This window comes from Nerophis lumbriciformis, linkage group LG32 (genome assembly GCF_033978685.3).
Source record: "Nerophis lumbriciformis linkage group LG32, RoL_Nlum_v2.1, whole genome shotgun sequence".
NCBI lineage: Eukaryota > Metazoa > Chordata > Actinopteri > Syngnathiformes > Syngnathidae > Nerophis > Nerophis lumbriciformis.
This window is the reverse complement of record NC_084579.2, coordinates 2489442-2504916: the sequence shown is the minus strand read 5'-3', so window position 1 is coordinate 2504916 and position 15475 is coordinate 2489442. Positions and strand designations below refer to the sequence as shown.

At 40.7% G+C, this 15475-nt stretch overlaps 1 protein-coding gene across 1 annotated transcript in view; it reads right to left on the bottom strand.

The window, feature by feature from the left end:
- Positions 1-3511, bottom strand: part of stxbp4 (syntaxin binding protein 4) — a 92810-nt gene extending 89299 nt beyond the window's left edge. The window contains exon 1 of the mRNA XM_061926682.1: positions 3376-3511. Coding sequence (XP_061782666.1) covers positions 3376-3431 — 56 coding nt within the window. The 5' untranslated portion in view covers positions 3432-3511. The remainder of the gene's footprint in view (positions 1-3375) is intronic.
- Between the last annotated feature and the right edge of the window lie 11964 nt (positions 3512-15475).

Genomic DNA, 15475 nt, shown 5'->3' with positions numbered 1-15475 from the left:
CAACCAAAAGGCAAAAACAACACATGAAAACAATCCATCCATTTATCCATCCATCCTGGATCTATCTATCCATCCATCCATCCATCCTGGATCTATCTATCTATCCATCCAGCAATCCATCCGTCCATCCTGAATCTATCTATCTATCCATTCATCAATCCATCTATGCATCCTGGATATATCTATCTATGTATCCATCCATCTATCCTGAATCCATGTATCCATCCATCTATCCTGAATCTATACATCTATCCATCAATCCATCTATCCATCCTGGCTATATCTATCTATGTAGCCATCCATCTATCCTGAATCTATCTATCTATGTATCCATCCATCCATCCATCCTGGATCTATCTATAAATCCATCCTGGATATATCTATGTATCCATCCATCTGTCCTAAATCTATCTATCTATCTATCTATCTATCTATCTATCTATCTATCTATCTATCTATCTATCTATCTATCTATCCATGAATTGATTAACGTGGACTTAAACAAGTTGAAAAACTTATTGGGGTGTTACCATTTAGTGGTCAATTGTACTGAATATGTACTGTACTGTGCAATCTACTAATAAAAGTTTCAATCAATCAATGAATCCATCCATTCTGGTGGACCGACACCAGCAGATGACATGGCACCCCAAACCATCACCCAACCATGCAAATTTTGCATTTCCTTTGGAAATCGAGGTCCCAGAGTCTGGAGGAAGACAGGAGAGGCACAGGATCCACGTTGCCTGAAGTCTAGTGTAAAGTTTCCACCATCAGTGATGGTTTGGGGTGCCATGTCATCTGCTGGTGTCGGTCCACTCTGTTTCCTGAGATCCAGGGTCAACGCAGCCGTCCACCAGCAAGTTTTAGAGCACTTCATGCTTCCTGCTGCTGACCTGCTCTATGGAGATGGAGATTTCAAGTTCCAACAGGACTTGGCGCCTGCACACAGCTCAAAATCTACCCGTGCCTGGTTTACGGACCATGGTATTTCTGTTCTAAATTGGCCCGCCAACTCCCCTGACCTTAGCCCCATAGAAAATCTGTGGGGTATTGTGAAAAGGAAGATGCAGAATGCCAGACCCAAAAACGCAGAAGAGTTGAAGGCCACTATCAGAGCAACCTGGGCTCTCATAACACCTGAGCAGTGGCAGAAACTCATCGACTCCATGCCACGCCGCATTAACGCAGTAATTGAGGCAAAAGGAGCTCCAACCAAGTATTGAGTATTGTACATGCTCATATTTTTCATTTTCATACTTTTCAGTTGGCCAACATTTCTAAAAATCCCTTTTTTGTATTAGCCTTAAGTAATATTCTAATTTTGTGACACACGGAATTTTGGATTTTCATTTGTTGCCACTTCAAATCATCAAAATTAAATGAAATAAACATTTGAATGCATCAGTCTGTGTGCAATGAATAAATATAATGTACAAGTTACACCTTTTGAATGCAATTACTGAAATAAATCAAGTTTTTCCAAATATTCTAATTTACTGGCTTTTACCTGTATATATCTATGTATCCATCCATCTATCTGAATCTATCTATCCATCCTGGATCCATCTATCTATCCATCCATCCTGGATAGATCCATCTTTCCTGGATAGATCCATCAATCCATCCATCCTGGATAGATCTATCCATCCTGGATAGATCCATCAATCCATCCATCCTGGATCCATCCATCCGTCCATCCTAGATCCATCCATCCTGGATTCATCCATCCGTCCATCCATCCTGAATGCCTCCATCATCCATCCATGTGTCATCTTGATAGAGTCATGAGGTAGTCAAAGACACACTCCCACCAAGCATGTGCTACTTAACGAGCTGGCGGCACACAAAGGAGCAATTAAAGTGATCACTTAAGTCCCGCCAATAATCACCGATTAGCATCGCACAACACACACACACACACACACACACCGAGCCCAGCGACAACACAAGCCCCTGTACACACACTACACAATGTGTGCGACAATGCCGCATGCACACTTCATATATACACCTTATATATTTACATTTACTGACCTGTTGTGTCTTTACTGGAAAGATTAACTTCGTGACAACAATCATTTCATGACACAAGCCCCTGTAAACACTACACAACGTGTGTGACAATGCAACACACAACACAAGCCCCTGTACACACTAGATAATGCCACACGCCAGGGCCGGCCCGTGGCATAGGCCGTATAGGCAAATGCTAAGGGCGCCGTCCATCAGGGGGCGCCACGCCAGTGCCACAAATGTTGGAGAGAAGAAAAAAAAAGTTGGTACTATTATTTCTAAATACACAATAATCCCACGTTAATTAAAATGCAAAGTAAAGCCTATATAATAGAAATATTATTTGTTACAACCGGTGCGCCCCCTCCCTTCCCGTATCATGACTCTTTTTGGACGTCACCACATCAAAAAATCAACACAAGATGTCAAAACGGCCAAAACTGTCAGGTGCCCAGGGAAGAAAAAAGAGAAAAGAAGAGGAGAAACGAGAAAAGACAGAGGTAGCAGGTAGGTAACGTTAGCCTACATGAAATTATTTGTCTGTTACAGAATGTGATAGTAACCTGGCTTTTTAGCATTAAGCTAATGTTACATGATTCGGCAATTGCTAATCAATAAATAGCTAGTTCTGTTTTAACGTCGGGTTAATATTGTGGAGGGGGCTAAATTGTTATGGAAAATAATTATGTAACGTTAGGTAATTACAGTACTCCCACCTTACATTCCTCAGGGACATTTGTATTAGATCTTTTAAGCAGGTATTTTTTGTTTACATTATTGCCTTCTGGTTAGCTAATGTTTGCCCTGCAGGTAATAGTCACTTTTCCACCCCTTTATATATTAGGTATAGTTGTAAGCCTAGTTGTTAAAGTGCACATCATTAACGTTAATTAAGCAATATGTATGTAAAAAATATTGTATTTCATATATTCATTTCATTTTTTTTTTTTTGCATTCATTTATTTATTCATATTTTTTTTTATCTTGTTAACTATTCTGATTGTTAATTTGCTTTCTTTAAGTAAAAAAAAAGGTCAAAGACAAAGCTATTTGGTTTCTTGTGAGTATATACAGTTCACTGCCGATGTGGGGGGGGCGCCATCTAAAATCTTGCCTAGGGCGCCAGATTGGTTAGGGCCGGGCCTGCCACACGCACACTTCTTATACACACATTGTATGTTTACATTTACTGACGTGGAAGAATGATTTCATGACAAAAAGTTGCAACAAAGTCTGTTCATTAGTCTTAAAAGTTGTCACGTGACCTTGCTGTCACCCACACCCCTCAAAGATGGAGGACAACAACAACAACAACAACAACAACAACAACAAGAGACAGGTAAGAAGGAAAGAGCTTACCAGTATAGGAGCGACAGTCCATTGAACCTCTCAGCTTCCTGCGGGAGAAATGGCATGGCACAGTGAGAGAGAGGGAGGAAAAGCACACACACACACACACACACACACACACACACACACACACACACACACACACACACACGCGCGCCAGAGTCAGGCTGCCATGACAAAACGGCGCCCGTCTCCGAGGAAGATGATGACGGTGATGAGACGAGGCTGGTGTGTGTGAGCGCAGGAGACAAGAGAGGGATGGAAATCCGCCTCGACACACACGCACACACACACACACACCTTTACACACTAATCCATGCTGATACCCGTCCATCTCACACACACACACATACACACACACACACACACACACACACACACACACACACACACACACACACACACACACACACACACACACACACACACACACACACACACACACACACACACACACACACACACTTGTATTTCTCACCTTCTTGAGACCTCCGAAAAATGCCTCCCTCTTTAGGATCAGCCTTTCTAGATGTATAAAGAAGTGTATTTACAACATTAATAATATATACATACTATTAAGGCTGAAACGACGCGTCGACGTCATCGGTTACGTAAATACGTCGACGCCGTTTTTGTGCGTCGGCGCATCGCATATTTACGTCACACTACTTTACTGTCATGGCGGAGCGCAAAGCAGACGATGCGAGCGAGGGGAAAAAAGCACGCCAAAAGTCGTCAAAAGTGTGGGAGTATTTCAATAAACGGCCTAATAATGTTGTTGTATGCACACTGTGTCGAGCGGAAATGGCCTATCATAGCAGCACAACGGCTATGAACGAACATTTGAAAAGAAAACCCCCGACAGCGTTCTTGCCATCACCATCAACAAGTCAATCGTCCGCGTGCGTATACGTTGTCATTATTACACAAAAACATGAATGTGTCATTTGTATCTGCGTTGTAAATTCATAAACTAAAACACCGTTTCGCTCTGAGAGGCGCGTTTGGCGTGCCTGTTCAGTGTTTACAAAGACGCCCTCCTCTTTAACGCTGTGGAGAGGCGGCGGCGGCGAGCGAGCGGCGAGCGAGCGGCGAGGCGGGGCGCGCCGGGAGCGACGCCGCAATCGTGCCCAGGTGCGCGATCCGCGCAGTTGGAAGAGAAAAGACTTTGTGTAAAATCAAAAGATTGTAAACCTGGCAAAGCCGTCTGGCGTTCAGTCTGTCGGTCCTGAAAGAACCCCACGGCACAAGACGTGTCACAAACGCTAACGTTAATTAGTTGTGCAAATACCTTTTACAACATTAACAGTTACATATACTATGTACAAACCAACAATTAACTTTCACTTTAATCATACTATCATTGTTGTGTTATTAAGCAAAATAAGCAATACTTTTACTTTTGTTGAAATGTTTACACTGTACACTTTTTTGTATTGGATGTTTAGCTTTATTTTTGCACATTTTAGCAAATAAGCAATACTTTTACTTTTGTTGAAATGTTTACACTTGTTACAGAATATTTCCGTTTTGCACTTTTTTGTATTGGATGTTTAGCTTTATTTTTGCACATTTTAGCAAATAAGCAATACTTTTACTTTTGTTGAAATGTTTACACTTGTTACAGAATATTTCCGTTTTGCACTTTTTTGTATTGGATGTTTATCTTTATTTTTGCACATTTTAAAGCAAAATAAGCAATACTTTTACTTTTGAAATGCTTATACTATTCCAGAATATTAAGATTTGCACTGGATGTTTACTTTTATATTTGCACATTAAAAAGCAAGTAAGCTACTTTTAATTTTGTTAAATGTTAAAAGTTTTAAATGTTTACATTGTTACAGAATATTTTGTCATGTTGTTGTCAATGTTGACTGAGTGGCCATACTTTTTTTTTTGTAAATAAAAGCCATGCCTTTTGAAAAAACTGGCCTACATTTATTTTTTCCTCTTCATTTTAAATTAAAAAAAAAATCGGTAAAAGGAAAAATAATCTATAGATTAATCGAAAAAATAATCTATAGATTAACCGATTAATCGAAAAAAAAAAAATCTATAGATTAATCGATAGAAAAATAATCGTTAGCTGCAGCCCTACATACTATGCAAACATAAAAAATGCTTGTTGTGAAAAATGAGTTGGAATTTCACAAGAAAAAGGTCACAAAAAAGAACTTAGAATTTTGGCAGTATTATGATAAAAGTCGTCATTTTACTCAACGCAAGTCGAAATTTTACAAGAAAAACTGAACATGTGTGCGATATTATGATAAAAGTCGGAATTTTACTCGGTAACAGTCGCAATTTTACAAGAAAAGTAAAAAATGTTGGCAATTTTATGAAAGGAGTCATAATTTTACTCGACAAAAGTCAGTTTTAAAAGAAAACTTATGATATTATAATAATGATCGGAATTTTACTTGGCAAAATTATGACAAAAGTCATAATTTGACTCAAAAAATGTCACTACATTTACAAGAACAACAAAAAAAAAAATTGGCAACACTGTGATAAAAGTCGGAATTTTATATGAAAAACGTCACCATTTTGCATTAAAAAATAATATTTTTACATAGAAAAAGTAATAATTTTACGAGAACATATTGTACAGAAACAGAAAAGAATATGAGAAATTGTTCCAAATTTTATAAGACACTGTGAGAAAAAGACTGCTTTTAGTTCATTTTTTTGTTGTTGAATTTTTGGTTTGTAATTGGTTTGTATTCTTCATTATTTACTTCGTTATCACAGTATCTCTCTCTCTCTCTATATATATATATTTTTTATTTTTTTTAATTTTTTTTATTATTATTTATTTATTTAAATTTTGGCCAAAGGGGGCGCAATTCAATTTCTTACACACACTTGTTATTTAATATGTTGACCAGAGGGGGAGCACCTCACATTTTTACACACACTTGTTATTACATATGTTGACCAGAGGGGGAGCACTTTTAAAAGCGACACACAGTCAATTTGAAAAATTTCTCCTTTTTGGGACCACCCTCATTTTGATAAGATGTCACCAGCAGGGGTGCAAATGAGACATTGTCTATTAGATGCAATGTTATTGGGACCATGATTTATGTCATCACTTGTTCACACCTCCTCATATGGAAGATACTTTTCCTTCATGTCTCAAGAAGGCTAGCAATACAAGAACACACAAACACACACACACACACACACACACACACACACACTTGTATTTCTTACCTTCGTGAGACCTCCGAAAAATGCCTCCCTCTTTAGGACCAGCCTTTCTAGATGTATAAAGAAGTGTATTTACAACATTAATAATATATACATACTATGCAAACATAAAAAAGCTTGTTGTGAAAAATGAGTTGGAATTTCACAAGAAAAAGGTCACAAAGAAGAACTTAGAATTTTGGCAGTATTATGATAAAAGTCGTCATTTTACTCAACGCAAGTCGAAATTTTACAAGAAAAACTGAACATGTGTGCAATATAAGTTGGAATTTTACTCAGTAACAGTCGCAATTTTACAAGAAAAGTAAAAAATGTTGGCAATTTTATGAAAGGAGTCATAATTTTACTCGACAAAAGTCAGTTTTAAAAGAAAACTTATGATATTATAATAATGATCAGAATTTTACTTGGCAAGATTATGACAAAAGTCATAATTTGACTCAAAAAATGTCACTACATTTACAAGAACAACAAAAAAAATTGGCAACATTGCGATAAAAGTCGGAATTTTATATGAAAAAACGTCACCATTTTGCATTAAAAAAATAATATTTTTACATAAAAAAAGTAATAATTTTACGAGAACATATTGTACAGTAACAGAAAAGAATATGAGAAATTGTTCCAAATTTTATAAGAAAAAAGTCGACACTGTGAGAAAAAGACTGCTTTTAGTTCATTTTTTTGTTGTTGAATTTTTGGTTTGTATTCTTCATTATTTACTTCAAGTTATCAGTGTATCTCTCTCTCTCTATTTTTTTTTATTATTATTTATTTATTTATTTTAATTTTGGCCAAAGGGGGCGCAATTCAATTTCTTACACACACTTGTTATTTAATATGTTGACCAGAGGGGGAGCACTTCACATTTTTACACACACTTGTTATTACATATGTTGACCAGAGGGGGAGCACTTTTAAAAGCGACACACAGCCAAATTTTATAAGAAAAAAGTCGACACTGAGAAAAAGACTGCTTTTAGTTCATTTTTTTGTTGTTGAATTTTTGGTTTGTAATTGGTTTGTATTCTTCATTATTTACTTCATTATCACAGTATCTCTCTCTCTCTCTCTCTCTGTATATATATATATATATATATATAGATATATATATATTTTTTTTTTTTTAATTATTATTATTTATTTATTTAAATTTTGGCCAAAGGGGGCGCAATTCAATTTCTTACACACACTTGTTATTTAATATGTTGACCAGAGGGGGAGCACTTCACATTTTTACACACACTTGTTATTACATATGTTGACCAGAGGGGGAGCACTTTTAAAAGCGACACACAGTCAATTTGAAAAATGTCTCCTTTTTGGGACCACCCTCATGTTGATAGATGTCACCAGCAGGGGTGCAAATGAGACATTGTCTATTAGATGCAATGTTATTGATTTATGTCATCACTTGTTCACACCTCCTCATATGGAAGATACTTTTCCTTCTTCATGTCTCAAGAAGGCTAGCAATACAAGAACACACACACACACACACACACACACACACACACACACACACACACACACACACACACACACACTTGTATTTCTCACCTTCTTGAGACCACCGAAAAATGCCTCCCTCTTTAGGACCAGCCTTTCTAGATGTATAAAGAAGTGTATTTACAACATTAATAATATATACATACTATGCAAACATAAAAAATGCTTGTTGTGAAAAATGAGTTGGAATTTCACAAGAAAAAGGTCACAAAGAAGAACTTAGAATTTTGGCAGTATTATGATAAAAGTCGTCATTTTACTCAACGCAAGTCGAAATTTTACAAGAAAAACTGAACATGTGTGCGATATTATGATAAAAGTCGGAATTTTACTCGGTAACAGTCGCAATTTTACAAGAAAAGTAAAAAATGTTAGCAATTTTATGAAAGGAGTCATAATTTTACTCGACAAAAGTCCGTTTTAAAAGAAAACTTATGATATTATAATAATGATCGGAATTTTACTTGGCAAAATGATGACAAAAGTCATAATTTGACTCAAAAAATGTCACTATTTTACAAAAACAACAAAAAAATTGGCAACATTGTGATAAAAGTCGGAATTTTATATGACAAACGTCACCATTTTGCATTAAAAAATAATATTTTTACATAAAAAAGTAATAATTTTACGAGAACATATTGTACAGAAACAGAAAAGAATATGAGAAATTGTTCCAAATTTTATAAGAAAAAAGTCGACACTGTGAGAAAAAGACTGCTTTTAGTTCATTTTTTTGTTGTTGAATTTTTGGTTTGTATTCTTCATTATTTACTTCAAGTTATCACAGTATCTCTCTCTCTCTCTCTCTCTCTCTCTCTCTCTCTCTCTCTCTCTCTCTCTCTCTCTCTCTCTCTCTCTCTCTCTATATATATATATATATATATATTTTTTTTAATTATTATCCATCCATCCATCCATCTTCTTCCGCTTATCCGAGGTCGGGTCGCGGGGGCAGCAGCCTAAGCAGGGAAGCCCAGACTTCCCTCTCCCCAGCCACTTCGTCCAGCTCCTCCCGGGGGATCCCGAGGCGTTCCCAGGCCAGCCGGGAGAGATAGTCTTCCCAACGTGTCCTGGGTCTTCCCTGTGGCCTCCTACCGGTCGGACGTGCCCGAAACACCTTCCTAGGGAGGCGTTCGGGTGGCATCCTGACCAGATGCCCGAACCACCTCATCTGGCTCCACTCCATGTGGAGGAGCAGCGGCTTTACTTTGAGCTCCCCCCGGATGACAGAGCTTCTCACCCTATCTCTAAGGGAGAGACCCGCCACTCGGCGGAGGAAACTCATTTCGGCCACTTGTACCCGTGATCTTGTCCTTTCGGTCATAACCCAAAGCTCATGACCATAGGTGAGGATGGGAACGTAGATCGACCGGTAAATCGAGAGCTTTGCCTTCCGGCTCAGCTCCTTCTTCACCACAACGGATCGATACAGCGTCCGCATTACTGAAGACGCCGCACCGATCCGCCTGTCGATCTCACGATCCACTCTTCCCCCACTCGTGAACAAGACTCCGAGGTACTTGAACTCCTCCACTTGGGGCAAGATCTCCTCCCCAACCCGGAGATGGCACTCAACTCTTTTCCGGGAGAGAACCATGGACTCGGACTTGGAGGTGCTGATTCCCATCCCAGTCGCTTCACACTCGGCTGCGAACCGATCCAGTGAGAGCTGAAGATCTTGGCCGGAGGAAGCCATCAGGACCACATCATCTGCAAATAGCAGTGACCTAATCCTGCAGCCACCAAACCAGATCCCCTCAACGCCTTGACTGCGCCTAGAAATTCTGTCCATAAAGGTTATGAACAGAATCGGTGACAAAGGGCAGCCTTGGCGGAGTCCAACCCTCACTGGAAACGTGTCCGACTTACTGCCGGCAATGCGGACCAAGCTCTGACACTGATCATACAGGGAGCGAACTGCCACAATAAGACAGTCCGTTACCCCATACTCTCTGAGCACTCCCCACAGGACTTCCCGGGGTACACGGTCGAATGCCTTCTCCAAGTCCACAAAGCACATGTAGACTGGTTGGGCAAACTCCCATGCACCCTCAAGGACCCTGCCGAGAGTATAGAGCTGGTCCACAGTTCCACGACCAGGACGAAAACCACACTGTTCCTCCTGAATCCGAGGTTCGACTATCCGGCGTAGCCTCCTCTCCAGTACACCTGAATAGACCTTACCGGGAAGGCTGAGGAGTGTGATCCCACGATAGTTGGAACACACCCTCCGGTTCCCCTTCTTAAAGAGAGGAACCACCACCCTGGTCTGCCAATCCAGAGGTACCGCCCCCGATGTCCACGCGATGTTGCAGAGTCTTGTCAACCAAGACAGCCCCACAACATCCAGAGCCTTAAGGAACTCCGGGCGGATCTCATCCACCCCCGGGGCCTTGCCACCGAGGAGCTTTTTAACTACCTCGGCAACCTCAGCCCCAGAAATAGGAGAGCCCACCACAGATTCCCCAGGCCCTGCTTCCTTATAGGAAGACGTGCTGGTAGGATTGAGGAGGTCTTCGAAGTATTCCCTCCACCGATCCACAACATCCGCAGTCGAGGTCAGCAGAGCACCATCCCCACCATACACGGTGTTGACACTGCACTGCTTCCCCTTCCTAAATTATTATTTATTTATTTATTTTAATTTTGGCCAAAGGGGGCGCAATTCAATTTCTTACACACACTTGTTATTTAATATGTTGACCAGAGGGGGCGCACTTCACATTTTTACACACACTTGTTATTACATATGTTGACCAGAGGGGGAGCACTTTTAAAAGCGACACACAGTCAATTTGAAAAAATGTTTCCTTTTTGGGACCACCCTCATTTTGATAAGATGTCACCAGCAGGGGTGCAAATGAGACATTGTCTATTAGATGCAATGTTATTGATTTATGTCATCACTTGTTCACACCTCCTCATATGGAAGATACTTGTCCTTCATGTCTCAAGAAGGCTAGCAATACAAGAACACACACACACACACACACACACACACACACACACACACACACACACACACACAGACACACACACACACACACACACACACACACACACACACACACACACAGTAGCAAATACAACTTTAAGCTTGTGGTTCCTTAAAGGAGATTATTTGAATGTATTCCTCTGGTACGCTGAAGAAGAAGACGACCATGTTACGTCACGCTCCTTCCGTCAAGCTAACGCTAATAAATAACAACAAACATTGCGCAACACCTCCACACTACTGTACGCAGTACTTTGTGTGTACTTACTACTTCTCGCATTATTTCCACAAATACTACACACAATACTAGTCGTAATAACACGGTTATTTATACTCGGGGAAAGGACGCTGAAACGGTTGCCATGGAGAAGGTGGCAAGATGGCTACATGACTCTAGTCTTACATGAAACAACAACAATGTATTTTGTAAACAAATACAAAACGTCATCCTTTCCAAATACAGATGTGCCAGAGTAAAAATGTTCAAATGTATCAGGAATTTGTTCACACTATAGGCAGCTCAAACTTGTTTTCATGCAATGATTATGTCTCCTTTTTATTATCGCACAACATGTTGGTCTCAGGTGTTAGAATAATTATTCATAAATGATCACACAACTCTTATGCTTAAAGGCCGTTGCTATAGTTACCGTATTTTCCGCACTATTAGCCGCACCTAAAAACCACAAATTTACTCAAAAGCTGACAGTGCGGCTTATAACCCGGTGCGCTTTATATATGGATTAATATTAAGATTCATTTTCATAAAGTTTAGGTCTCGCAACTACGGTAAACAGCCGCCATCTTTTTTTCCCCGTAGAAGAGGAAGTGCTTCTTCTTCTACGCCAAGGTAAGCACCCGCCCCCATAGAAGAAGAAGCGCGCGGGTATTACGTTTCATTTCCTTTGTGTGTTTACATCTGTAAAGACCACAAAATGGCTCCTACTAAGCGACACACTGTGGTTCTAGCTTGCCATGCTAATGGCCAGAAACTTCCACCCATGGTGATATTCAAAAGGAAGACCTTGCCAAAAGAGACCTTTCCAGCCGGCGTCATCATAAAAGCTAACTCTAAGGGATGGATGGACGAAGAAAAGATGAGCGAGTGGGTTAAGGGAAGTTTACGCGAAGAGGCCGGGTGGCTTTTTTCACGCAGCTCCGTCCATGTTGATATACGACTCCATGCGCGCCCACATCACAGATGGTGTCAAAAAACAAGTGAAGCACACAAATACAACACTCGCCGTCATTCCGGGTGGATTAACCAAAGAACTCCAACCGCTCGATATTGGTGTCAACAAGGCATTTAAAGCATGACTGCGAACGGCGTGGGAACAATGGATGACCGAAGGCGAACACACCTTCACTAAGAACAAGAACAAGAACAAGAAAGTTTGATCATATTACGCCTATACTGGCTCACCTGCACTGGCTTCCTGTGCACTTAAGATGTGACTTTAAGGTTTTACTACTTACGTATAAAATACTACACGGTCTAGCTCCGTCCTATCTTGTCGATTGCATTGTACCATATGTCCCGGCAAGAAATCTGCGTTCAAAGAACTCCGGCTTATTAGTGATTCCCAGAGCCCAAAAAAAGTCTGCGGGCTATAGAGCGTTTTCTATTGGGGCTCCAGTACTATGGAATGCCCTCCCGGTAACAATTAGAGATGCTACCTCAGTAGAAGCATTTAAGTCCCATCTTAAAACTCATTTGTATACTCTAGCCTTTAAATAGCCCCCCTGTTGGACCAGTTGATCTGCCGTTTCTTTTCTTTTCTCCTCTGCTCCCCTTTTCCTTGAGGGGAGGGGGGGGGCACAGGTCCGGTGGCCATGGATGAAGTGCTGGCTGTCCAGAGTCGGGACCCGGGGTGGACCGCTCGCCTGTGCATCGGCAGGGAACATCTCTGCGCTGCTGACCCGTCTCTGCTCGGGATGGTGTCCTGCTGGCCCCACTATGGACTGGACTCTTACTATTATGTTGGATCCACTATGGACTGGACTCTCACAATATTATGTCAGACCCACTCGACATCCATTGCTTTCGGTCTCCCCTAGAGGGGGGGGGGGTTACCCACATATGCGGTCCTCTCCAAGGTTTCTCATAGTCATTCACATCGACGTCCCACTGGGGTGAGTTTTTCCTTGCCCGTATGTGGGCTTTGTACCGAGGATGTCGTTGTGGCTTGTGCAGCCCTTTGAGACACTTGTGATTTAGGGCTATATAAATAAAGATTGATTGATTGATTGAAGACAGGGAGACAGCGCCGGACGACATACGCCAACATCTGCCAGTGGATCGTAAATGCCTGGGCGGATATTTCGGTCTCAACTGTGGTCCGAGCTTTCCGGAAGGCAGGATTCACGGAACTGCTGGAAAAACAACAGCGACACTGACTCCGATGACTTCGACGAGACCATTTTGGATCCCGTAATTCGCCCAACTTTTTAATTCGGACACCGTAGGAGAAGAATTCGAGGGATTTATGAATGAAGAATAACTTCAGAAAGTGAGTGTTCTGTTTATTTTGTGTGTTGTGACATTAACGTTCGAGCAACATTAAGTTATTGCTATTGCTCTGCACTATTTTGAATTTTACTATGTTTGTGATTGCACATTTGCACATTACCGTACATTTTGGGAGTGAACAGAGTTGTTAGAACGCTGGTTTTTAATATATTATTAAAGTTTAACTGACCTATCTGACTGTTTTTTTGACATTCCCTGTAGCGCAGTTAGATGCGGCTTATAACACGGGGCGGCTTATAGGTGGACAAAGTTTTGAAATATGCCGTTCGTTGAAGGCGCGGCTTATAACACGGGGCGGCTTATGGTGCGGAAAATACGGTATTATCAATTGTGCTGAAGTTGTACTTTTCTATCTGCGCAAAGGGACAACTTGCGATTCAAAGATTGCGAGTTGTCTCGTATCAGTGTTTGTGTCCAGACTCGGCCTGCTGACTGCCAGGGCCGAACATCGAGTACCGTGACGCAGACAAAGCAGAGACAGGGCGATTTGCATTTCTGAATAATCATATATTTGTCAGAGTTTGTAGGTGACGAACCCCAAGATGCAGAGAAGGCGGAAGGCATTGTACGAGAAAACATGATTTAATTATACACTAAGGCAAAACAACAAACGAAAGGGTAACAAAAGGCGCGCACAAGGCGGAGAACAAACTTGGCTATGAACTAAAATAGCACAGAGGCTAACTGTGGACAAGAAACCAAAAACACTTACTGTGACACGAAGGAACTAGGACATGAGCAGAGTGAAACCAAAAGTAGACAGAGCTACAACGACAAGTATTAAGAACAACGACACGACAGGTAGGAACGACAATCATCCAGCCGTGACTGGAGGGTAGGGCAGGTATAAATAGCAGCTGGCTGATTGACACCAGGTGTGGCCAGGTGCCAATCAGCCACAGCTGAAGGGACACAGCACTCAGGGAGAAACAGGAAACAGAACCAAAATAAGAGCGTTGACAGGAAATGACAGAGGAAAAACTAAAACTTGACCAAACTGTCAGGGACAAGCCTGACAATATTGTGTCCAACTGGGGCTGCTGAAATTACCCCCCTTCCTTCAGAAGCAGCCTCAGTGATGTAACCAGGTACCTCCCAAATAAATAGAGGAGCATGTGGGAACTGGACCTTAGAGCGTAGGTTGGAACTGTAACTAAGAGTAAAGCCCAAAACGTCTCTCCTCAATGAGCAAAATTTAACTCCTTGCTTCTTGTCTGTTTAATAGATGTCATCAGTGTTTGAACCTGACACCAGGCAACAAAATGACACTGAGGCCATTGGAAAGCTTGCACAAACAATCGCTCAAAATCCTTGACCCAAAACCACAACACTGCCATCACTGTTTAGTCCTTCAAAAATATTGACTGTTCCATTTTGCAAACAGTCAAAAGATCAGCATCGATACGAACGGCGCATGGAATCCTAAATAACACTGCACCTGCGCCACTTAAGCACTTTGTCCAGCTGTGACAACCAGAGGTGGGTAGAGTAGCCAGAAATTGTACTCAAGTAAGAGTACTGTTACTTTAGAGATTTATTACTCAAAGTAAAAGTAAGGAGTAGTCACCCAAATATTTACTTGAGTAAAAGTAAAAAGTATGTTGTGAAAAAACTACTCAAGTACTGAGTAACTGATGAGTAACATACACACTCATATCATATATATATATAGATATATATGTATATATATATATATATATATATATATATATATATATATATATATATATATATATCTAAGGTAATACGCAAGGACATTAACACATCCGACACATATGTAGGATTAACCGAGGGAGAATTCAAAACCAGATGGAACAATCACAAGGCTTCTTTCAGGAACCAAAACCTGCGAAATA